At 42.4% G+C, this 27,188-nt stretch overlaps 1 protein-coding gene across 7 annotated transcripts in view; it reads left to right on the forward strand.

The window, feature by feature from the left end:
* fam163aa (family with sequence similarity 163 member Aa) overlaps positions 1–15,279 on the forward strand; it is a 198,071-nt gene extending 182,792 nt beyond the window's left edge. For all 7 annotated transcript variants that reach the window (XM_073062430.1, XM_073062428.1, XM_073062429.1 and 4 more), the window contains 2 exons: positions 10,910–11,024; positions 14,825–15,279. In XM_073062430.1, coding sequence (XP_072918531.1) covers positions 10,932–11,024; positions 14,825–15,202 — 471 coding nt within the window. In that variant the 5' untranslated portion in view covers positions 10,910–10,931 and the 3' untranslated portion in view covers positions 15,203–15,279. The remainder of the gene's footprint in view (positions 1–10,909; positions 11,025–14,824) is intronic.
* The last annotated feature ends 11,909 nt before the right edge of the window (positions 15,280–27,188 follow it).

Genomic DNA, 27,188 nt, shown 5'->3' on the forward strand with positions numbered 1-27,188 from the left:
CACTTCCACTCTATCTAGGACTTTCAATGTTCATATGTTTCAATGAGATCCCCCTCTCATTCTGCTAAACTCCAGCAAGTGCAGGCCCAGAGTCAAAGATTTCTCATACATTAACCCTTTCATTCCTATAAACTTCCTCTGGACTCTCTCCAATACCAGCATATCCTTTCTTAGATATATGTCCCAAGACTGCTCACCAAATGGGTGACTAATGGGCCAAATGGCCTAATTCTCCTCCAATGTCTTATGATCCTCTAGCAGCATGTTCTAGATATAAAGCACTCCACATAAAAAGACATTTTTTCCTTGGATCCTATCAAAACACTTTTCTCTCGCCTTAAACATAAGCCCATTTGCTTGTGATACTTCTACCATGGGAAGAAGACTCAGACTATCTACCCCATCTATACCTCTATATATCTCTATTAGGTCACCTCTTAGCCTCCTTCACTCCAGGAAAAACAAGCAGAGCCAATTCAATCTCTTCCCATAATTAAAGTCCTCCAATCCAGGCAACATTCTCTTTACTATGTACAGCACTGTGCAAAAGTCTTAGACACATACATACAGCTAGGGAGCCTAAGACTTTTACACAGTACTGTAGTAATTTTGTGTATTGCCCTGTACTGCTGCCACAAATACAAACAAATTTCATGACATATGTGAGCGATGATAAAGCTGATTCTGATATGGGTCTCTATTGTGGACTGAGAGTGGAAAGGGGGCAGGGAGAGGGCATTCATGGTTGGGAAAAGGAGAAGGAGAGCTGACCTTACCCATTTCCACCTCTCACAACGGGGACACAGGATTGGACTTTGAGAACAGCACCAACAATTTTCATGTCATATGCAAACTGAATAATCACACATCTTACATTCACATCTAATTCATTAGCATATATGCCAAGCACAACGTCCCAACATCAAACACCACCGTGCACCAGGGGCACTGACTTTCATTCAGAAAAGCAACCTTCCACCATGCTCTGCTTCCAATCACCACACCAATTTTGGATCCAATTATCCTGCTCGCCCTGGATCGCATATGCCCTATACCTCTGAACAAGCCTGCAATATGGAACCTTGTGAATTGTCTTACTAATGGGCATGTACACAATATCTAAAGCCTGCTTTCATTAATATTCTTGATTACTTCAAGAAGTTGACACAGCCCTTCCAGCTTCTCCCACCCTCCCTTCACATTCCTCCTCCAAGTCCTCCAGGCAACCTAATGCTTAGATTCAGCAGTGAAAGAATTCCTGTCAATTAACCTCCATTTGCTCTGCAGCAGCCAAATTATCACGAGCTTCCAGCTCACCAGAAGAAACAGCAGCTCTCTCTACATCTCCAGACAGAGTATATTTTTCCCAGGGTAGAAATGTCTAACACCAGAGAGCATGCATTGAACTTGAGAGGGAATAGGTTCAAGGGGAATGTGAAGGGTAAGTTCTTTACTCAGAGAGTTCTTGATGCCTGGTATGGTGGTGGAGGAAAATATATTAGAAGCTCTTAAGAGACATTTGGATAGTCACATGAATGTGAGGACAATGGGATGTGGACATCGTGTAGGTAGGATGGATTAGCTTTTGGGTTTTTTATTTAGTTTTTAGCTGGTTCAGCAGAACTTTGTGGGCCGAAGGGCCTGTTACTGCGCTGTACTGTTCTATGTTCTATGTTCAACTCCCCTCCACCCACCTGGCTCCATCTCCCCATCACTCACTCCTCTGCAGTCCACCTATCACCTACCAACCCACATCTCACCACTCCTTCTCTCCTCCTTATACTGGCTGTCTCCACTCTCAGTCCTAAGAAATCCTTCCCCCAGACTGACACCTTTCAACTCACTGAATTCTTCCAGCCCGTTGTTTGTGATGTCTTCTGCATAGGTAAACATATAATCGGGTTCACTGCTGTGCATCAAGTAGTGCCATGACTTGGCACTGATAAAACAATCCAACAGACTCCCCTGTACAGTAATCCTACTTCAAGTGAAAAACAAAAACTGAAAGCAAATGAATTCCGCACCAATTCCAATCCGGAGTCAATGGATATTATGGATGGTAGTTAAGGGACAGGTGGCACACAGTGGTCTGGACGCCTATGAGTGTTCAGCAGAGTTGGTTGGTAATACACTTTAGGCTCTGCCTTCCCGGGAATTGCACTGAATTGAGATTTTCTCAGGCACTTCAGAAAGGGAATTGAAGTGAGGCTGTAAAATGGAACTGTTCGTTGTACAGTGAGAAGTGCTCATATGAATTCTTAATGAATTAAAAGCCTTGGGGCAATGGAGATTGACTTTAAAAGAAGCACCTTGATTTTGTTGAATACAGGGTGAATAGTATTACTAGACAATCATAAAATAAACAATTAGTTACACTTGCATGAGTCACTGGTTCTCAAGTTGAGAGGATCAAATGAACCATAATACATAAATATAAATAAAATATTCATGTAAAGTCTCAATACACAGCAGTCTCTGCCCTGCAGGCATTATTAAAGACAGGGCGTAAACAATAGAAGGAAGATGGAAAGACTTGTATTTGTTTAGCTTCTTCCATTACCCTAGAACATCCAATGTGATTTAGGGCCAGCTGACTGCGATTACAACAAAGTCCGATCTGTTGTAGGCACAAAAGTTTGCAGCTGCTAGAATGTGGGCCAGAAAGCAAACTGCTGGTGGAACTCAGCAGGTCAGACAGCATCTGTGGAAGCAGATCAAGGGTCAATATTTCAATTAATTAGATGTCAGAACTTCAGTTTGTTGGGTATGGCAGGATCCCAACAACAGGATTACAGACAGATCACCTGTTTTAGTGCTTTAGGTTGGGGAGTGACTACTTGATCAGAGTAGTCTGAACTTCCCTACTCTTCACTAAAATGGTGTTGAGGGAGCTGAGCAGATTGTAAAGGTCTTAGTTTGTCACATCCTGCAAATGATGGCAGCACTGCTTCAGTAAGTACTGACATGGGGACAAACTGGAGATAGGGCATCACCTTGAGGGAAGTTGGTATAAATCTACCTACAGTTCTTCTTTTCAATTATTATGTAGGCACAGCAGCAAAGTTTTAGGATTGAATTCTGGCCTTTGGTGCTGTTTGTGTGGAGTCTGCACATTCTGCCCGTGGCTGCATGGTTTTCTCCTGGGTGTTCCTGGTCCCTTACACATTGGTAGGTTAGTTGGCTGTTGTAAATCCCCACCCTTGTGCATAGGTAAGTGGTGGAATGTGGAGAGAGCTGATGCAAATGTAGCAAGAATAAATGGATTAATGTAAGATTAGTGAAAATGGGTGACTGATGGTCAACACAGAGTTGGTGGGCCGAAGGGCCACTTTGAGTGCTATGTTTCTCTAAGGCTCACTGATGCTAGTATAGAGTTGCTGATCAATGCAGAATCCCAGATCTACTGACAGGAGTGCTGAGAGAATGAAATGGGATTAGTGTAGGACTGGCATAAGTGAGTGATGGTAAATGAATGGGATGAAGTTTCTTGAATGTGCTATACAACTCCATGACTCTATACGTTAATGCTATTTCAGTGATTTTGAATACTAAGGGTATATCACATATGGATCTCCATGCATTACCTAGGATAGCATTTTAAATTAAAGAGCACTCAACGATCCCATATGCATTGTAAGATTGAAAAAAATCTATTGAAATTCCAGTATCTAATTTGCTCCTACCTTGCTTTCTCTTGACAAATAAGGAAGAAAGATATCAAGATCAGAAAAGGAAGAGTTAACGGGAGCACCATGTTAAACAGGGATTTGTGATTAGGTGAGGCTGAGTTCAGATTTTAAGAGTGGGAGCATCTAGAGTTGGGAGAAAGACTAGGAACTACTCTTTGAGATCTTGTTCAATGTGTTTCTATTGCAACCCAGCAGCAAGAGCACATAGCATGGCATACTTGCAATTTAGGAAGGTGTGCAGGTTAAATATGTAACAAATGCATGGAGAAAAACAGCAGAGGAGGTGAAAGAGAAAATTACCATTAGATATATCCTGCTCAGTTGAATGTCGGATCCTCCTCACAGGCAGAAACAATAATTAGGAGAAGGGAACTATCTCTGAGGGAACATCAATTCGAAATATACTCTGTGAGGATGCCTCTATGACAGAACACACTTTGTATTGAGGTCAAAAGAGATTGTGTGAACCCAAGAACATAAATAAATGCAAGTGGTGATGCAAGGGACAATCATTATGGTTAAGGTAATGGTCTTCCAAAGAACAGGAGAAACAGGATTTTCATAAATGGGAGCAATTCACTGAGACACTGGAAAAATTCAAAAGACTTTGCTCTTTAAGAAAAATAACAATTTTCTAAGTAGGCTAGAAAATGCCCACAAATGATCAGAGAGGGGTGAAGAAGCATAGCTTTAACTATATTTCAGTAAACTTGAATCATGTTAAGTTCCAAGCGAGATAAATTAGGCTGTGATGTTTCAGATTGTGAAAGATAGCAGAAAAGTAGGTACATTTGAGAAAACTGTTGTATTAGAAGTGACAAGAGAAAATAGTGAGGCAGTAAACCCTCCATGTCAACTAGAACATCAGTTACTCAAGAGGCAGCGGGGAAGGACCTGAAGGTTGAAACCCACTGGACCAGTGAAAGATTTTTATTACTCTGACTCATAGTTTTCATGTGATAGGCTAGTTTGCAGACTGATTTGTTGCAAGATATTCTGAACTTTTGTCAATGTGGAGTATAGAGCGAGTTTCTAAATCTGGTGGCAGCAGAGGATGTAGGGAATGGTGAGGGTGGAGCATCGCGGGAGTGGTGTGGGACAGGTGACAGGGAAGGAGTGCCGGGGGGGGGTGGGGGAGTCATGACTGCAGACAGGCCCAGCTCTGAGACACCAAGCAAGGTAATTTGATTCTAAACAATTGGTTTATTGGTCATTATATAACACGTTCTCCCCTACCGCTCCCTATCCCTTCTCCCTGCCCCCCCGTCCCGTCCCACTCTCTGTCCACAACAGAGAACCACATCAGAATCAGGTTTATCGCCACTCATGTGTCATGAAATTCGGGGGGTTTTTTGCAGGAGCAGCAGTATGATGCAATACATTAACAGTTTCTACAGCCCTGTGCAAGAAGTCTTAGGCACCCTAGCTATAAATTTGTGCCTAAGAATTTTGCACAGTACAGTACTTCAAGTTTATGAAGCAGTAGTATCTGAGTTACTCTGGTTTATAAACAGAACAGACCACCAACCAAAGAGATGGTGTTAGAATTTTAGAAATAGCTAGCTGGGCCTGAGCTGGAATATTGAGGACAAGTCTGGGTAACAACTTAACATAAAATTTAAATGCCTCTAAAAAAGTGTGGAGAAGGTTTACCTGGAATGAGGTAAGCAGAAGGTTAAGCCTGTTTTCATCAAATCTGAGTTTATGAGGTGATGTTGAGAGAGGCTGTAAAGATGAGAGATTTTGACAGAGAAGGTAAAAATCATTCTTCTGTTAGAATCAGTCACCATAGAAAGTTGGATGGGTACTTGGTAAAAGGCGACTAGCAGCGTCAATGCATACCACGGTTGGCCAAAGCATGTATAATAAAAGCAGATTATTTTGAGTTTATTATTATTTATGCATTATTGTTACTTAATTTCAACTGTTTTTGCATTACCGCTGAATTGAAGTGATTTTCTGTTTGCATTTTGAATTTCTGGAGAGCAATCCAAGATTTCAAATTCCCGATGATGTTGCGGTTTTAATCAGAAGAGATCCTTCCCATGAATAATTGGCTTTGTAAGGCCTGGCTCTCAAATTGCCGCCTATACCGCCCCCATGCGGTACTCTGTAGTACTGCGGAGTTTAGCTAACAGATTTGACAACAGCACATCAACTGGCAGACACTGAATTTACAACCAAACAGTTGGAGTCATCCCTTTTCTCACTCTCCAAAATTATGGCAGCGTAAAGTCATAGATTTATAAAGTAAATTACAACAGTGAGTTATGTCATCCAGCCCATCATGGTAAATGCAGGTCCAGAAACAACTATTCAGCCTGAAACAAAAACAAGGGAAAATCTGCAGATGCTGGAAATCCAAGCAACACACACAAAATGCAGGAGGAACTCAGCAGGCCAGGCAGCATCTATGGACTGCCGAAGGGTCTTGGCCCAAAATGTCTACTGTTCTCTTTTCCAAAAGATGCTGCCTGGCCTGCAGAATTCTCCAGCATTTTGTGTGTGTGTTGTTCAGCTTAATGCCACTTTCAATTCATTATCAAGTACAGCAGAAATTGAGAAAGGTTGCTGCCACCACCATTCTTCCAGCCATTCAGTTCCAGATCCAGATGAGAGGGAGAAGCATAAGCCACATGGAATAAAGGGAATTACAGAGGCACAAGAGAGGAGCTTGCCCAAGTGGATTGAAGGAGGATACTGGTGGGGATGACAGCAGAGCAGAAAATGGCTAGTTTCTGGGTATAGTTCACAAGGCACAGGATAGATATGTCCCACAGAGGAAGAAGTTCTCAAGTGGTAGTCAACTGTGGCTGAGAAAGGAAGTTAAGGACTGCATAGAAGGCAAGGGAAGGGAATACAAGGTAGCAAAAGTGACTGGGAGTTGGATGATCGGGAAGCTTTTAAAATCCAACAAAAGGCAACTAAAAAAGCTATAAGAAGGGAAAAGATGAAATATGAGGGCAAACTAGCCAGTAATATAAAGCAGGATACTAAGAGTTTTTGCAGTTGTATAAAGAGTGAAAGAAAGGTGAGAGTTGATATTGGACTACTGTAAAATGATGCTGGTGAAGTAGTAATAGCGGACAAAGAAATGGCAGATGAACTTAGTGAGTATTTTGCATCAGTTTTCACTGTAGAAGACACAAGCAGTGTGCCAGAGGTCTGTGAGTGTCAGGGAGCAGGAGCAGGAGCATTGCTATTACAAATGAAAAGTTCTTTGCAAACTCAAAAGTCTGAAGGTGGATGAGTCACCTGGGTCAGATGGACTACATCCCAGAGTTCTGAGAGAGGTTGCTGAAGAGATAATGGATGATTTGATCATGATCTTTCAAGAATTACTTGATTCTGCCATAGTCCCAGAGAGCTGAAAGATTGCAAATGTCACTCCACTCTTTAAGAGGAGAGGAAGGCAAAAGAAAGGAAATTATAAACCAGTTAGCCTAACCTCAGAGGTTGGGAAAGTGTCAGAGTCTATTATTAAGAAGAGGTTTTGAGGTTAATTGGAAACTACTGATAAAATAAGTTGAAGTCAGCATGGTTTCTGTAAAGGGAAATCTTGCCTGACAAATCTGTTACAGTTCTTCAAGGAAGTAACAAGCAGTGTGGACAAAGGAGAGGCAGTGAATGGCATTTACTTGGATATTCAAAAGGCATCTGATAAGGTGCCACACATGAGGCTGCTTAACAAGATAAAAACCTATGGCGTTACAGGAAAGATACTGGTATGACTAGAGGAATGGCTGACAGGCAGGAGGCAGCGAGTGGGAATAAAAGGAGCCTTTTCTGGTTGGCTGCCAGTGACTAGTGGTGTCCCTCAGGGTTCAGTATTGGGACTGCTACTTTTCACATTGTTTGTCAATGATTTCGATAATGGAATTGATGGCTTTATGGCAAGGTTTGCGGATGATACAAAGAGAGGTGGAGGAGTAGATAGTGCTGAGGAAGCAATATGATTGCAGCAGGTTTTAGAGAAATTATGGACAAAAAAGTGGCAGATGAAATACAGTGATGGGAAATGTATGATAACACATTTTGGTAAAAGGAACAATAGTGCAGACTATCATCTAAATGGGGAGAAAATTCCAATATCGAGGTGCAGAGGGACTTAGGAGTCCTCGCGCAGGACTCCTAGAAGGTTAATTTATAGTTTGTGTCTGTGGTAAAGAAGGCAAATGCAATGTTGCCATTTATTTTAAGGGGAATAGAGCAAGGAGATAATTCTGAGCCTTTATAAGACACTGGTCAGGTTGCACTTAAGAGAACTGTCAAGTTTTGGGCCCCATATCTCAGAAAGGATTTGTTGTCATTGGAGAGAGTCTGGAGGAGGTTGCATAGGGATCTCATTGAAACCTACCAAATGTTGAAAGGACTAGATAAGGTGGGTAGGAGAGGATGTTTCCTTAGAGGGAACAGCCTCAAAATTGAGGGGCAACCCTTTAGAATAGAGGGAAGAAGAATTTTTTTTAGCCAGTAAGTAGTGAATCTGTGGAATGCTCTGTCACAGACTGTGATGGAGGCCAGTTCCATGCTTATATTTAAGGTGGAATTTGATTGTTTCCTGATTGGTCAGGGTATCAAACGATATGGTGAGAAGGCAGGTGTATGGGGTTGAGTGGGATCCGGGATCAGTCATAATGGACTGGTGGAGCAAGCTCAATAGGCTGAATGGCCTAATTCTGCTCCTATGTCTTATGGTTTTATTCCTTCCCTCTTCTGGGTGAAACCTCTTTGACCCTTCTACCATTTCCCCTATCACCTCCATGTCGACTCCTTTCCTTCAGGTCTTACATTGCCCAGGTTCATCATTGCTTTCATACATTTCCATTATGTCTTCCTGTTCATTTCAACCCCAGCTTATACCATCTCTCCTCATAACTACAATTCTCCAATCCTGGCCACATCCTTGTCAATGTCCTCTGCACTCCCTCCAGTGCATCCAAATCTCTCCTGTAACATGGTTTTTAGCCCACAGGAAAGAAGGAATAAATGATTCTTCAACCATGCCCACATCCACTAGTGAAGGATAATTGGTATTAAATAAGTGGATGGTTTTATTTAACATAAGAATAGCAGTGGTTTTAATAAAATTGCATTTTTGTAGCACTTTCACAATCTCAGGATGAACTGAAGCTCTTCAGAGCCAATGAAGTCCTTTAAATTGCAGCAACACTTCCTGAATTGTCAGATCCGCAAACATTAATATGGCAATATTTGATAATCAGTTCCACAGTCATTGATTGAGGGATTCCGAGGAGGAGTCCTTTGAGCAATGAAGTAGAGAGAGAAACATTGAAAAAGGCCATCTGGTCCCTTGAGCTTGCTCCACCATTCAATATGATCGTGACTGATCCTCAATCCTATCAGAATCAGCATCAGCTTTAATATCACTGGCATATGTCATGAAATTTGTTGTCTTTGCCATACAATGCAATACATAATAATAGAAAAATCTGTGAATTACAGTAAGTATATATTAAATAGTTAAATTAAATAAGTAGTGAAAAAATAGAAATAAAAAGTAGTGAGGTCGTGTTGATTCAGAAATTGGATGGCAGAGGGGAAGATGCTGTTCCTGAATCATTGAGTGTGTGCCTTCAAGCTTCTGTACCTCCTTCCTGATGGTAGAAAAGAGAACATGGCATGATAGATAGAGGTCCTTAATGATGGACACCGCCTTTTTGAGGCATCCCTCCTCGAAGATGTCCTGGATACTATGGAGGCTAGTATCGATGATGGAAATGACTAAATTTACAGTCCCACCTAACCAGGTGAACCTTTGCTACAGTCTATCAGAAATACATCATTTCTATTGTAAGACCACCAGAACTGGTCACAATAGTTGAAGAGTCACATTGAACATGCAATGAAATGTATTGTTTGTGTTAACAACCCACCCCGCAGTCTACAGATGTGCTGAGGGCAGCCCGCAAGCATCGCCGTGTTTACAGTGCCAACATAGCATGCCCAAAATATTCAGCAAACAACACACAGCCAACATACCAGATAGACACAACAGCAAAAAAAAAACCCTTCTTAACCCCCCCACCCAGCACCAAAGATCACTGGCCCTTGTCCTATGAACCAGTCAACCACAGTCCTTGACCTAGGGGATCACAGGTCTCATCCTCAGTACCTGTGTCCCCAACCTCCATTCTCAGGCATCACTGGCCTTTGACCCCAGACACTCTGACCTGGACTCCAACTTCCAGCTCCTGACCCTAACTCTTTATTTACTGCCCCTGACCTCTAACTCTCCCTCATCACTGTCCCTAAACCCCAACCTGACCCCTAATTCCCTGCACTGTCCCAAAAACTATCATTACGGACCTACAAAAGACAGCTAAGTCTGAGCCATGACATCAACAGACATTGTAGGTCAGTGCCATCTTGACTGGAAATGTTTGACGGAGAGTCCCAGACCAAAACTCGTCACCCCAGTGGCAAAAATCTCAGTGGCATGGTAGCATAGTGATTAGTACAACATTTTAAAGCATCAGCAACCTAGGTTCAGTTCCCGCCACTGTCCATAAGAAGTTGGTACCTTCTTCCCACGACCGCAGGGGTTTCCTCCAATTGCTCTGGTTTCCTCCCACAGTCCAAGGATATACCATTTGGTAGGTTAATTGGTCAGTGTAAATTGCGCCATGATTCGGCTAGGATTAAATCAGGATATTGCTGTGCAGCATGGCTCGAAGGGCCAGTAGGCCCTATTCCACATTATATTTCAAACAGTAAAAAATGACTGTTTATCCCGCCATTGATGCTACCTGACTTGCAGAGTTCCTCCAGCATCTTGTGTGTATTGGTCAAGATTTCCAGCATCTACAGAATCTCATGTCCTCCATTTTATAACTCTTATCGCCAGCTTTTATCAGCTGTCCCTAATGGCTTTTGAGAAAGTTGTGACAAGTTGCTATCTCTGAAGAGTCCAGTCCTTCTGGTGAAGATGTCCCTACAACGTGTGGGAGAGCATCCCAGTGTTCACATGCAGTGTTAATGAAGGAATGCCAGGATTAGGAAATCCTGGGGTTCCTATGCGCCTTTTTGCTTATTTTGGGGGTAGAACTTGTGGGTTTGGGAGGTGCTGTTGAAAGGAAGACATATGTAAATCTATCTTTAGAATGAGTTTGGCCTTCCCTCTTCCCCACTACCAAATTATATACCTACACCCCATCTACTCCTTCCAATCTCACCATGTCTTCCCTTTGCTTTTCTAGGGTTTGATGGGGAACTGGTCGGATGACAGCTGGAACTGTTGTTATCACTGGTGGAATACTAGCAACAGTGATACTGCTTTGCATCATAGGTGTGCTCTGTTACTGTAGACTCCAGGTGAGTTAGTAAGTGTCACTAACTGAGGGCTAGAGCAACAAAATGCAAATACACTTAAGAGTTTCTGAATTATGGATCACTGCTTCGTAACACATTCCTTTCTGGCTGCTGGCTACATTATCTTTATGTTTGAAGCAGGACTATAGCACAGTTAGTCAAGCTGTTGCCTGAAGGCTCCAGACACCCAGGTTAAATCCTGACTTCTGGTGTTACCTATTACGGAGTTTGCATGTTCTCCCTATAACCATGTAGGTTTCCCCTGGGTACTCTCATTTCCTTCCACATCCTAAAAACATGCAAGCCGGTAGGTTAATTGGTTGGTTAATTGCCCCTGGAGCATAAACAGTGGAATTCAAAGTTCAAAGTGCATATATATCAAAAGATGTATATGTAACTATATATTACTTTGAGATTCATTTTCTTGCAGTCATTACAGCAAAAAGGAAATACAATAGAATTTTATGAAACACTATATATAAACAAAGACTAACAGGCAGCCAATTAGCAAAAGAAGAGAAATTGTGCAAATAAAAATAATACTGAGAACATGAGTTGTAAAGAGACTTTGAAAGTTAGTCTATAGGTAGTAGAATCAGTTTAGTTTAGTGGTAATTGAAGTTATCCAAACCAGTTTAAAACCCTGATGGTTGCAGGGTAATAGCTGTTACTGATCCTGGTGGTGTGGGACCTAAGGCTTCTATACCTCCTGCCTGGTGGTAATAATGAGAAGACAGCATGTCCTGGATGGTGGGGATATTTGATGATGCATGCTACTTTCTTGTGGTAGCACTCATGTAAGTATACTCAATGTTGGGGAAGGCTTTGCCTGTGATAGACTAGGCTGTATCCACTACCTTCTGTAGCCTTTCCATTCTTGGACTTTGGTGTTTCCATACAAGGCTGTGATTCAGCCAGTTAGGATACTCTCCACTATGCATCCACAGAAGTTTCTCAAAGTTTTTGGTGACATGTCGAATCTACACAAACTTTTAAGGAAGTAGAGGCACTGTTATGCCTACTTTGTGATGGCACTTATCTGCTAGTCCCAGGAGAGATCCTCTGCTATGTTAATACGAAAGAATTTGGAACTACTGACCTCTCCTTATGACTCATGGACCTCCAGCATCTTCGTCCTGTACTCAAAAATCAGTTCTTTGGTTCTGCCGATGTTGAGTGAGAGGCTATTGTTGTGGCACCACTCAAACAAATATTCAAACTCCCTCCTGTATGGCAATTTGTCCCCACCTTTGATTTGGCCAACAACAAACAGTGCTTTCATCAGCAAACTTAAATAGCACATTGGAGTTGTACTTAGCCAAACAATCATTTAATATGGATTCCAGGTCACTCTTCAGGTAGGAGAGGATATGCTTCATGACCAATCTCTTGAGGCACTTCATCACAGTGGATGCAAGTGCTGCTGGATGATAGGCAGTAGTTGAGCATTGGTTCAAGTTTATTCCTGAACTGCCACTCTGCACATGAGGTGGCCTCTCCAGATTTCATGCCTGGATCTCTGTACTTCTCTGGAAAGCTTGTCCTAAACACCATCAATCTTACCCTCAGCAAATTGTGAATGTTTTGCTTCTGGTAGGGGGAAGATTCTAAATGATTTTGTGGAGAGACACTCGTTCATTCAGGTCCTCTGATGAGTCCATGAAAATCACCCAGAAAACCAACTTGAAGCAGTCCCATAGCCATTCCTCTGTTTCCTGTGAACATCCCTTTGTTGTCCTTACCTCTGGCACCTTAGGGGGTAGCTGATGGGAACATGGGGAGGAGAAGTCATTGGGAAAATTAATGGGAGTGGGATTGATCAGCATTGAATTGACTGTGTGAGCAGTGATCCAATTCTTGCTCTCCTTGTGTATATTTCACTTATTTCACAAACTGGGCAGTACCAGTAGCCAGTATTTTACTGCAAGAAGATAATTAGGCAGCCATTCTGCATACTTCCTCAAACAGCAAATAACCCCTGTTTTAGTGATATTGGTCTGGAGATCTTGTCAGGATTCCTTTTCAAGCTAACTGATTTCCTTCAATGTGTCCAACTGAGAGGACAGATTGAGGTTAGCAGCTAGTCCAATAGATGCCAGTCCTGCTGCACTTCTGCACAGGAAGCGAATGGCAGCCTGGACTGAGCACTGAAACAGCAGAGGTGAACCCACAACATCTGACACAGAAGCACAAGCAGTGCTGATACTTGCCTACCGTCATTTTGGAGCTGATTTCAGATGTGTGAGACTTCTGCTGCATTTATAGCCAGCAGGACAATGGCTTGTGTCTCAGTGGTCACCTCCACGTTGAACATCGTCTGCTGTAGTCAGGAGCCCCAATACAGATCTGACTGTTTCTGCAGGCAAAGTCAGTAGCCCAAAAAGAGATCAAGGTTTACCAGACTCTTTTTTTTAAATCCCTCAGCCATATGTGCAGGCTCTTTTGAATTCAGAGAGTACCAGTTATAATGTCCCTAGGGGTGGCATAGGGAGATATTACAGGCAGGGAAACCAAGAATTTGGGCAAAATGATGATAGGCAACTCCTTATCGAAGGGAGAGTCTGGCGAAGAAGCATAGGGAAGGAACTCCCAATGCACACTGGATAGCACGTGAGGAAAATCAGACTTCTCACAGGCAACACAGAACTTGGGAGGGCTGCAGGACAATCACAGTGAAAAAGTGAAATGAGCAGAAGCAAGGAAGGAAGAGAAGGAAGGCAGGTTTGAGATGCTGCTGCAAATATTCATTCATTGTACCTGCACCTCGTCGTACTTGTGCTCCTAACAATAAACTTGAATTGACTTAAGTCAGGAGTTCACAACCTTTTTTATGTCATGGACCCCGACCATTGTTGAGGGGTTCCCAACCCTACTGGAGCCCAGGTTGGGAATCCCTGACTTAAATGATGACATAGCTAGCCTAGCAGTAAATGTAATCCAGCAAATACAGGATGATTAATTACTGGGTGCTGATTTAGATCTGGATTGGAGAGACCAGAATGTTGAAGCTTATTTGGAGTGCAAGACGAGAGATTGGCTGGAACATAGTCAGAGGGCTGTTTAGAACATGGAAGAGTACCACACTTAACAGGCCCTTCAGACCATAACATCTGTGCCAAATCCAATCCCTTCTGCCTGTACTTAATCCATACTCTGCCATTTCTCACATATTCATGTGCCTAACAGCCTGTTAAATGCCACTATTGTATCTGCTTCCACTAGCTGTGAGGGCTGATCCAAATACCCACTACTCCCTGTGTGGGGAAAAAAGCTTGCACTGCACTTCTCTTGTAAACTTTGGCCCCCTCACCTTAAATGTGTGCCCTCTAGCATTTGCACCTGGGAGGAAGGTTGTTTTGGTGCCTTTATCAAGTCTTCCATCAGGCTTCTAAGCTCCACAGTATACAACCCAAGTGTCAATCTCTCCTTACAGTTCATACCCTTTCATCTAGGCTGCGTCCTGTTAAACCTCTTGTACATCCTTTCCAAAGCATCCGTGCCCGTCCTGCAATGGGCAACCTGAATTGCACACAATACTCAAACAACCACAGTTTTATACAGATGCAACATGACTTCCTGACTCCTATAGTCAATGCCCAAACCAAAGAAATAGGGCATACCATACACCCTATCCAGTCATGTTTCCAGTTTCAAAGAACTGTGGACTTGGACCCCACGATCGCTCTGTATATCAATGCTGCTAAGGGTCCTGACATATACTCTCCCTGATTTTGCAAACTCTGTTGGTTTGCTTCCGGATTCTGAGTCCTCTCTCCTTTTCTTTTTCTTCTTCTCTCCGCCAGTATTATTGTTGCAAGAAAGACGAATCGGACGATGAGGAGGAAGTCTCAGATTTGTACTCTCACCCAAGCTTTGCTTGCAACACCTGCAACGCACACTTTGTGGACGGATTGGTCACTCAGCTGCCCGCGCCAGTGGAGGCGAGCCAGGAGGCCGCGAGGGGTTCGTGCCCCGACTGCTCCCCACACCGCTCCCCCTTTTACATCCGGACCGCCGAGGAGATGCGCAACGGAGGCGAACGCATCTCCTACATCCCAGCCCGCTACAAGGAGCCAGGGCCACCCTTCAAAATGTCCTCACTCCAAGGTTTCCCGGTGAGCCGCCAGAACACGGTGCGGGAGACGCTTGCGAGCGTCAGGGCTATAAGCACCGAGGTGTGAACTCTGGGCTGGGGGCATGGGGTAGGGCGGCGGAGATGGGGGGAGCGAGAGGAGATGGCACTATTTTTCCAATGCCAGGAAAGGGAAAATAAAGATTGCAATAAAGGAATTATACCTTTCCCAATTGTCAGTGAATAGAGAAGAACGTCTATCCTTCAGGAATGCAATCTGGGCACCTGGTTTCTTTCCTCTGAGATAACAAGAGATCAAACTACTCTTTGCTTCACTCTTGGGAATCTCGCATGTGTTTTCATGAACTTTGTGCAGGAATTTCCAACAAAAGGAGAAAGCAAATCAGTCCTCGATTTTTCAGAGGTAAAAGACATTGCATTTTCAATCATGAGGTTTGGAAATGGAATTAACAAAGTGGAATGGAATTTAAGCATTTGAAACAAAAAATGGCACTTTTTCTCCTGCTAATTCAGCCCACTAAAATCACTGCATAGGAGTAGGGGTTACATTCTGCATCCATAACTCACAATGTTAACCACACTGCACTTCTAGGATCATCTGATTGATACATTTCACCAAGGTGACATTCCACTCATCCCAGCCAGTGTACGTTGCCAACATGCTGCCAACAGCGAGCATCATGCCAGTTGCAGTAACCAACTCTGTAGTCTTTCCAATCTTACTCAGTTTGCCTTGTCTTTCTTCTCACCTGACCCACATCTTGCACAATCGCAGACACTTTGGCATGAAGAAACATTGAATCCTATAGACCAAGGGTTAATTCCTGCATTTGTGTTGAGGAATTTGATCTTAGCCAGGTGACCTGATCTTAACTGCAGTGAATAGGTTTGCCAACAACTTAACATGGCCTTGACCACTGTAGGAATTAAAACTTATTCACCTAAAAACCAAGATAGAAAATAACAATGTTAACAACATTTTTATTTCTTTTGTTTTGTACAAATTTATTAATTGGTTATTGAACTATAGGAGATTCAGAAGGAGGGGGAGTTGCTACTTTGAGATAGTTTGTGACAGTACATAAAGTAATGAAACATTTAGCATTATGTGTTTGAAGAACTGAGCTCATGGATGGTGCATGCAAGTGGGTGAGAAGGGCAAACTCACTCCTGTGTAGGAATTTCTGGAGAGGAAACGCCCTCAGGGAAGGTGGTGGTGACTGCTGTCTCCTGTTAGCTAAACTGCTGGCATTCTGCCTGGATTTACAACTGGGAGAGATTCAGGGGATAACTGAGAGGGTTATTAGATACCTAGGAAGTGGATGAAGTCATAATACCCTGAAAGTCAAACCTGTGTAGGACTTATACTATGAATGCAAAGGCACTAGGGATGTAGTGGAACAGAGAAATCTAGGAGTACAAGTGGAAAGTTAGTTTAAAGTGGCATCACAGGTAGACAGAGCTGTGAGAAAAGGTATTTAGCATGATGCCTTGTGTCTGCAGTACACTATAGGAGTAGTACAAATTATTGGTGAGGCTACACATAGAGTATCATGTACAATTTAGTTACCCTGTTACATGAAGGATGTGGTTAAACTAGAAAGAGTGCTGAAAAAATTTACGGGACATCACCAGGACCAGAGGGTTGGGTTACAAGGCCAGGTTGGTCAGACTAGATCTTTATTCCTTGGAACCTTGGAGAATGAAAGATGAGCTTATAGAAATGTTTAAAATTATGAGCGGCCTAGATCTGGTGAATGGTAACAGTCTTTTCCCTAGGGTAGGGCAGTCTAACACATGGGGGCATAGGTGTGGTGTGAAAGAGGAAAGATTTAAAAGGGATCTGAGGGGCAACTTTTTCATGCAGAGGGTGCTGAGCATATGGAACGAGCTGGCAGAGGAAATGGTTGATATAGGTACAAAAGTATCATTTAAGAAGCACTTGAATAAGTACTTGAAGGGGCAGGGCTCAGAGAGATATGCAGGAAATTGGGACCAGCTGGGCAGACATTGTGGTCAACAGAGACTGATTTGACTGAGTTGAGGGGTCAGTATCTCTGCTCTCTGGCTCCATGACTCCAAAACACAAATATTAAGCCTAACAGTTGTTTAGGATTCAGTGGTGGGAAGATAAAAGAAAGGAATTTTGAGAAAGGCGGGGCTTCAGATATGAAGTGTCAATAACAGGTATTCACCACAATCTATTCCCAGACAATAGAGGATACTAAAAATCAGAATACTCGGGAGAATTGATGGCCTTCAGATTACGATACACAGGATTCTTTTATTAGGTTCTTCCTTTCCATGGTCTAATCGCCTGATTGTGGCCTGATCTATTAATGGGTCTGGGTGGTATGTTCACATGAAACTGATAATTCCAACTACGTAAAGACACTCACACTTCCTGCTAATCACTACACTTCCACCAGTGTGCCATTTGCTTAAATTCCATCCCTTTCTGATGTCAGTAACTCCCAAAGCAAAAATACTTATGTGCATGGTACTTTTTAACAATGAATGTGAGGTGCCTTTGCTGTCTTGGATGTTATAAAATAAGCAACAGATTTAACCTGCAGAACTGATGGCAGTTCTGGAGGATGGGGCAATACACAATACTGGTATTTCAAAGAACTTTATTCAATAACTAACTTCTAAAAACACCTCCTCCTTTTGATTTAAAAGATATGTCAGCTCCATCTGTCCTTCCTGAACCTGTGCTATGACTGGCTATGGATGAACATTTGTATAATGGAGTCAACTACTGTGCTGGGTTGGAGCAGATACCATTAAGACATAACGAATTGGCATGTGGACTTACTCTTGGCCCAGGATTTTACCTCGTCTTGACTAAAGCAAGAACATCTCTGTTTGGTATTGATTATGTTCCTAAACAGAAGCAGGTTGGTGGAATGTCATCCAGGCCTTTCCTGCAACTAGCCAAAAATTGGGGAGATGGACATATAAAAATTGGAGAAGTTACATTGCTGGGTTAGAGATCCTGTGGGGTTAAAGGTATTGGTGGTGAGGAAAGGAAGCTGTGATATTTAGCATTTAAAGAGTGGAGTAGCTTGTGTCCTCGACAACCTCACTGTGATCTGATCTGTCTGTTACGTTGACAAAGGTTAGGCAATATCTTTACTCTTTCAGAAGTATCTAGACTTCAATACAAGCTGTGTAAGCTTTTGCCACATCAGTGAAGTGAAAATTTAGCAAAACGCTCTTGCATTATCAATGGATCTGAAACTATGCAAGGATTGAAGTTACAATTAATTACTGGTCATGGTAAGTTAATAGAATGCTTCCTGTGATGGGATGAGGGTGGCTTCTTATGACATTATACCCAATACCCATTTACAATGTTCTGTTCATCAGCACATCATCTGGAATAAGTTTTATCACCTGACAAGGTTCATGCAATGGATTTGGAATGCTTTCATCTGGTAGTCAAATTCTCTCTGGTCTTTGAAGAGATTTTAACATTTCAAGGATAAGACACCAAAGTCTCTCTCAAATTTATTATAGTGAGCAGTTCCTGCTTCAAAAGCCTAAACACAGAAGGTGTTGGGTCTAGCTGAGGAAAGCAAAGCAGGCCTCTGTGGTCAAAGCAGATACTACCAATTTGCCTCAGATCATCTCACCTCTGATAAAGCCCAAAGGCACCTGAGTCCACTGCCAGGTAAATCACCAGAAAAGAAATGCAATGATTGCACTATCTACCAACCATCTTCCTCTTGCTTTCATTTCATTTCACTAGCTTCTTCCCCTTCTTTCTCTTTACTTTTATTCCATCTCCAAGCAAATTTCTCTTCTTTCTCCCACTTCCCTCTGCTCCATCAAATTCTCACCTGCTCCATGAACCAAATCACTGACCTGATCTAATTCTCCCTCTCCTCAGCCACTTTCTCCTGGACAACTGGACTAGCCTACGCTCCATGATGACTTTCCCTTCCAGTTCTTTCTTGCTGAACATATAAAAACAGCAACATCTGAGCTCTTTGTACAGAGGAAGAAATAGTTCAGTATTCACCAATTTTCAAAATGATAAATGAACAGGATTTCAGGAGTAGAATCATAGCAAATCTGTGTGGCAACTGCAATGAAGCAAGGTGTCCTTTGAAATACTAAAGTTCCTTGATTATAAATCACATGTCAATAGCCTGTCAAGTTTCTCAATGCAAATTTCATACATTAATGGTATGTTATATATGGTGATGAGGAGACTAGGAGTGAGAGATAGGTCAGTTGTTGAGTGGTGACACAACAACAAACTTGCACTGACCGTTAGAAAGACCAATGAATTGATTGAGGAATTCAGGAAGGGGAAGTCAAAGGAACACACACCTGTCCTCATTAAGGGATCAACAGTGGAAAGGATAAGGAGTTTCAAGTTTCTGGGTGTCAACATCTCTGAAGATCTATCCTGATGCAATTACAAAGAAGGCATGAGAGGTGCTATATTTCATCAGGAGTTTGAGGAGAATTGGTATGTCACCAAAAATACTCATAAATTTCTACAGGTGTACTGTGGACAGCATTAGAGATGGCTGCATCACCGTTTGGTATGGAGAGGCCACTCCAACAATCAGAAAAATAGTTACAGAAAGTTGTATATTCAGCCAACTCCATCATGGGCACCAACTTTCCTAGCATCAAAGACACCTTCAAAAAGTGATACCTCAAGAAAGTGGCATCCATCATTAAGGACTCCCATTTCCTCTGCTCTTTGCCACCATCAAGCAGGAGGTACAGGAGCCTGAAGATACACACTCAGTTTCAGGAACAGCTTCTTCCTCTCTGCCATCATATTTCTGAATAGACAATGAACCCATGAACATTATCTCACTACATTTTGCTCTCTTTTTGCACTACTTAATTTAATTTTTGATGTATTTTATTGTAATTTTTAGGGTTTTTTATATTATTATGTATTGCAATGTACTGGTGCCCCAAAACAACAAATTTCACGCCCTATGCCAGTGATGTCAAACCCGATTCTGATTACTACATTTTATTAACCAGAAGCATTTAATGAATTCAATTGGAACCATCAGATGTCCAAAGTAATCAATCCAATAAGGCTTGTGACAAAGCATTGATGGCTATTGGCTTTGGGAGGGCAGGACCAGCACAAGAATCCTGTAAATTTTACCACTCAGTCACACACCACTCAGACCTGGGGAACTGATAGCATTCCTTCAACATTGACACAAGAGATTCTGCAAATGTTGGAAATCTTAAGGAATACACACAAAATGCTGGAGGAACTCATCAAATCAAGCAGTATCTTTGGAGGGGAATAAACAGAAGACATTTCTGACTGAGGCCCCTAATCAGGACTGGGAATAAACAGTCGACATTTTGGACAGGGACTCTTCTACAAGACAGAATGAGGATCTGATTAAGGGTCTCAGCATAAAATATCAACTGTTTATTCCCCATGATAGATGTAGTGTGACCTTCTGAGTTCCTCCAGCTTTTTGTGTGTGTTCCTTCACCATCAGTGGGTCGAAATGTTGACACTCGCCATATAAAAGAAGGACATTCACCACATCAACTGCAGTGGTTTAAGGTGGTGGACATGTCCACACTGCATTGGCTCACCACTACAAAGGTCAGTAAAGGATAGACAATAAATGACTTCTTTCCTCTGACACCTTACCCCTAGAATGAGTTGTGTTTAACAAAGATAACTCCTTGCAGCCTCTTGAACTACTATTGTGTTTTGGTCCTAATTTAGTTTTGGTGATGCCAACTCTATTAAAACATACGGAATGGAAAGTGGGCCTTCAGCCTATCATCAATACCCATCATCAAGCATCCACTAACACCAATTCTATTTTATTCTCCCTGCATTCCCAACAATTTAGCCCAGAATCTACCACTTACTTAGACTAAGGTTAGCTGAGTTTGAGGTATTTTACTAGTTAATATGTAATGTGGGGGTGGGGTAGGTTGGAAATCACACCAATATCAGCCAACATTTTGAATTGATGGGTCCAGACACCTCCACCCTCCTTCCCTAATCAGTGGCAGCCACTCTGCTGCATGGAAGGTCCTGAAGGATGGTCCAAGGACACACTCCATACAGACAGCAGAGAAAACTTATCAGAACATGAGTAAAACAATGTGAGTTTACTTCATTCTTTCTCTATCAGTTTTGCTTATGAGCAACAATTATGCCACATTGGAAAAGGGGCCTGAATGAAAACTGTCTGATAATGCATTGAAGATGCTGTAGCAAGCAAGTTTTTCATTGCACCTGTGCAGATGATGATCAACCCAACTTTGACTTTGATCCTCATCTTTTCCCAATCAGTGGTGAGATTGTAGGCCTCAGAAGACCAGTGGTGGGGCATGGTAACAAGACCCTGGAGGTCAGGTGCATCCAAGCACACTTTACACTCCGACACTATGACAAGGTACCAATCGTTGTCCCCCAATCCACACAGAGTAATTAGCACGCACCCACTCCCCATACTCAACTTAACTTTTGACTATCCTTGCAGCAGATTTGTCAAAAACTAGAGGGTGCAGGTTTAGGGTGAGGAGTAAGAGATGTAGATGATCTACTGCTTCACCTGGCGTGTGGTTGGAACCTGGAACACAATGGCAGAGATAATGATGGAGGCAGACTCTCACAACATTTAATAAGAACTTCAGTGAGCACTTGAATCATCAAGGCATGCAAGTGCTGGTGAAAGACATTATTAAGGATGGTACTTGATGGTCAGTGTGGAAATAGTGGGTAGAAGGTCGTGTTTCTGTGTTCTATTGACTCTGTAGCATAACCAGCTCTGTTGAGCCAACTATGAGAGAAAGTGCTTGCCCCAGCGTAAGAAGTGGAGATAGAGACTGCTGATGCTGGGATCTGGAGCAACTCAGGGGTTATACAGCGTTTGTGAGGGAAATGGTCAGAGATGTTCTGAGTCAAAACCTTCATCTGAATTGAAAGACTAGAGTGGGGAGAGCCAGTATAAAGAGGTGAAAGGAAGAGCTGGCACAAGAGCTGGCAATTAATAGGTGATTCCAGGTGAGTGGCGATGCTAGACACATGGAGGATGAGATCACTGAAATAATGACAGAAGATGGGATATGATGGGTAGAGGTGACAAAGGGCTGCAACTGATGGAATTTGCTAAGTGGATTTATAATCCACACAGTAACCAGGTGCTACCCTGTATTTTGCAGCTTTGCAAAGTGTTTGATAGCTCAAGTATGCTTCCCTTGAGACTGAAAGAAGTGACTGGTTTAATTGGAATTGGCAACCCTCCAGACTGGCCTGATCTCCAGCAGGAGGATTTTAAATACACACAGTACTGCCTTCAGCAATCCTGGAGAAAATTCATGAGCACTGTATTTAAGCAAATGCTTTGTTTTCCATTTTCTCCCGCCATTTTTTCCTTCAAAATCTTGGTCATGGAGGAAATAGTCTGTGAAATCATCCATGCTGATGATAAAGGGGTCCGATTCCTTCCTGTGAAGTGTCTAGTATCCAAAAACAACAGGAGAGGACAAGGTTGTTTTCAGTCATGCAATGAAGCCAAAAGAGATACCAGAGATGTGCTGGGCAGGTTGTACACATGGGCACCCACATTAATCTATCAGACCTTTCGTTGTATGAAGGCAGCTTATAGCTTAGTCAGCTGACACTCAATACTTCTCACACGTCCTGTACCATGGAACTTCTCACCTGCCTGCCACCCACCTACCCCTCACTCCCATCAACATCTTCTCAACTTTGCCCTGAACCATCATGTCATGCCAAGAGTATGCCTTCCTTCAAGAGCAAAAGGTTGGAGGTTAAAACTGAGCAAGACCAAGCATCCCAAACAAATGTTTGGTTAGAGGGCAGAACTGTGTCAGGGCTCTCCAACTAACTATCTGCTACTAGGCTGAGCTGGTAAATGAGAAGACGAAAGCGTAAACTGAAAATGAATGAACCAAACCACGTGGATCAACAAGAAACAAGAACATGGGTGAAATATTCTTGTGAGTAATATATTCTTTACAGACTTCAATGTACAGTGATTCAGGCTGAGAGTTCCAAACATCACCATGGCCATGCATGTTTCCTTAGTTTGTATTGAAAAGGGCTAGATATACCCTGTTGACTGGATTTCAAAGGTAAATTGTATTTATTTAAATAAAATAATACGGCTTGAAGTTGTCAAGCACCTGCTGTGGACTCTGGACATTTGAACTTCATTCTTTGGGCTTCATGTTTATGACTCACCAGCATCTTTTACACTGAATTCAATGCTTTCACTTCTTACCAAGGCTCAAACCAGGTAACTGGTTCAGTAGGAAACGGTCTGTCTTAATACTTGGGAAAGCAGGGCTGCAGAAATATTCACTAATAAGCTACTAGACCCACTGTGGGCATGCTAACACTTCGCTATACTGTGTTAATCAAGTCAAGTTTATGGTTATTTCACTATATACATGCATACCATCAAATGAGACAATGTTTCTCCTGTCCAGGGTGTAAAGCACAGAAGTACATATAACACACAATAACTTAGGAAATTAAGATTAAAATCTACAAATGACTTCCGCATAGATAAACAAAGTGCATAAATTAAGTATTGTAAGGTATAGTACAAATTAACCAGTGACACTTCAAATGTGATGCAGCAGGGAATTCAGGATCTTAATGGTCTGAGGGAAGAAGCTGATTCCCAACCTGACCATTCTTATTTTCATGCATGGACTCTCCTGTCTGATGGTAGAAAGTCAGAGGATGCTGGATGAACGGGTGCGATCCTTGATAATACTAAGGGCCCTGCCTACACAATGCTCCTGATAAATGTCTCCAATGGATGGTAGGTATGACCCTCTCAGCCATACTCACAGTCCTTTCTAGGGACTTCCAGTTTGATGCTCGACTGCTCCCACAGCAGTGGGCTAGGCACACAGCCCTGGGCAGCTCCAGTACTTAGTGCAATGGATCTAGAGGCATTGCTGCCCACACGGACTACCTGTGGCCTTTCTATTAAGGATCCAGTTACAGAGGAGGATGCGGAGACCCAGTGAGGACAGTCTCCCCACCAGTTTCTGGAGAATTATGGTGTTAAATGCTGATCTACAGTCTACAAGCAGCAACTTGGCATATGAAACCCCCCATTTTCCAGAGAAATATTAATTTTCTGGGAAGGAAGACAAATTACACAAGCTGCTGATCTGAATCACGAATTCTGAACCTGCGTAGTCTGATCTCAAGTTGTGATCAATGCATTCTCTCTTCCTCTAAAACTCATCCTCCGCTGTGATTTATAAACAAGTTATAAATCATTATAAATTATAAACAAGCACCAGATTCAAAACAGAACGAGGGCAGACCACCTTCAGAAGTAATGGGTCTCAATGGATTTAGAAGTACAAAGGAGGATTTGAGCTATGATTGCACGTCAGAGAAGAGTGATTGGCATAAAAGGTCTTAAAGCTTATCAGAACCTCAGCACCTATTAGAAACCTGGAAAGAACAGGTGAAGGGAATGGGATTACTCTCCAATATGACAACTTCAATGAGCTGAAACATCTTCTTCACAGTTTCATAGAAATATGGAATATTGAAAATGAGAAACCTGGAATGATTTTGATCTGAATATTTGTTTTCCCTATCAAATAACACAGTTAACAGAGTTCAGGAAGCAAATCATCACTTTAATGCTGAAATGCAAGCAAGTGAAGCAAGAGTAACAAGTCTAGAGGAGACTCTCTCACTGAAATTTGAAGTAAAAAAGTCATGAAAATTTTATGTAAAACTCCATCAAAAGACATCCAAACCTGATCTCTCTGTTATCAAGCCACCTGGAAAATAATATGCAAAGACTTCAAGTTCTAAACATGGATTATTCGGGGATCTGAATATTCAAAGGAGAGGAAATAAGGAGCACAAAGAATACAAATGATTTCACTTTTATAGTTGCTAGCACACTGAGACTACGTCCACACTACACCGGATAAATCCGTAACCGAAGCTTTTTCTCTTCGTTTTTACCCTCCGTCCACACTAAAACAGCGTTTTCATCCCCCGAAACCGGAGCTTTTCAGAAACGCTTTCCAAGGTACGCACAGACATTTCCAAGAGTACACACAGACACAAGTGCTCAGAAAAGGTTTGCTTCATAGCACCTCCAAGCTCAGCACCATATAGGAGGTAGAAGCCTGTTTGATAGGCAATCCATCCGCAACCATTCACTCACTCACTCCAAAACACAATAACAGCAGTCTGCATTGCCTACAACTATTCACCAAGACTCTTTTGACAACACCTTCCAAAGCCCATGACCTCTGTCAGTTGGAAGGGCAAGGGCAGCAAAAAGCACAGAAACTCAACTCCACCACCTAAAAGCTGTTCTCCAAATCACACATCATACTGATTTGGAAATACGTTGCTGTTTCTTCACTGGCACTGGATCAAAATCCTGGAACCTCCCATACTCTGACCCACCCCCCACTCCCCTCAAAGAGCATGGCTGCTATACCCACATCTCCAGGATGCAGCAGTTCAAGAAAGCAGCTCACCATCACCTTCTCAAGGGCAATTAGGGATGGGCAATTAAATATTGGCTCAGCATGTGAATCCCAGATCCTTGAACAAATAGAAAAATGAGATAACCCAAAGACTTTGCTTTGAAATTTACCGGGAGGGAAATTCTGTTTGGTGGTAGGATAGGGAGGACCGTTGCATTAATAAATACCATTTCAAACAAAACTGATTCACAGATTTGGCTGCCTCCCATGGGAGTAAAGCTCTGGAGAAAGCAAAGTTGAGGGGAAACAACATTTAGATGCAGGACTGGAATCTAGACAGTGGGCTTGGTCAGGAGCGATCTGAGTAGCCCCTTGGGAGGTAGGAAGACTGGTGAAGGAGCTGGTATTTCTTGGGAGGCACCGAAGTGGTTGCATGGCTGGTGAAACTGTTAAGTGGACAAGCAAGAACGTTGGTTAAAGATAAACCAGTGAAGATAATCAAACTGACAGATGATGACAGCTTCAACCATTTAGTACTTGAGCTAACTGGTGCAACCTAATCACTACAACTTAAGCAATGCTTTGCACTAAAATGGACTTTTTTGTTCTAATTGTGTTCCCTTTCATAAAAAAGGTGTATAATTTATGGTTTTCTTGTGAAAGCTGCTTTTATGATGCAATGTGCCTGTGATGCTGCTGCAAGCCAGTTTTTTTCATTGCACCTGTACATACATGGACTTGTGCATGAGAATAAACTCAACTTTAACTATATTGATTTGATCATCACTTAAATACTTGAACACAATTCTCAGAACTACAACACAAGTCTATATAACTGATTCATCATATTAAACAGAGTGAGTCTATTGGGAAAGGAAGAGAGACCTCCCAAAGCATATGCATAACCTCTCTCTTTGCTTTTGCCTATTTCCCTAAAGTACAGGAAAATGAAACTCTGTCCTGGGCAGTAAAACATTCCAATATTACTTGAATAAATATATGCAGCCTCCTGAAAAAGTTACAATGAGCTTCCCAGCACCTGAGAGTACACGATTGCCCTTTCCTTGTCCTGCCTCCAATAGAACCAGAGAAGGCAGGTTAGGCTAAACTTTTTTTAAAATCTTGCTCAGTTTTACAGTTAAAAATTATTCTCTCACTGTCATTCATGAGGAGTAAGACAGATGTTAGTGATGGATAACACTGAGGCAGTTTGGAAGTACTGCCCACTGAACCTGTTAAGCCCCAGAGAGCCTGAGAACATAATTTCAGCCCTAAGCCTTACTAATGAGAAAACATCCCAGGAGCAAATCACAGCAACAAGGCCCCATCCTGAATACTGCAAAAACAGAGTCAAAAAACCATACAATACTGAAACAGGCCCTTTGGTCCACCCAATTTGCACCCAGTTATATTTGCCCACATCATGTCCACAACCTACTTTGCCATGGCAATTTAAGTGCATGTCTAGATATTTCTTAAACGTTGATAGAGTCTCCACCTCCACCACCTCCTCATGCAGAGCCCTCTGTAAGTAAATGTCTCCTTAGATACCCTTAAAACAAGGGGCTCCCAACCTCCTTTATGCCGTGGACAACTAC

The sequence above is a fragment of the Hemitrygon akajei genome, chromosome 12, assembly GCF_048418815.1.
Source record: "Hemitrygon akajei chromosome 12, sHemAka1.3, whole genome shotgun sequence".
NCBI lineage: Eukaryota > Metazoa > Chordata > Chondrichthyes > Myliobatiformes > Dasyatidae > Hemitrygon > Hemitrygon akajei.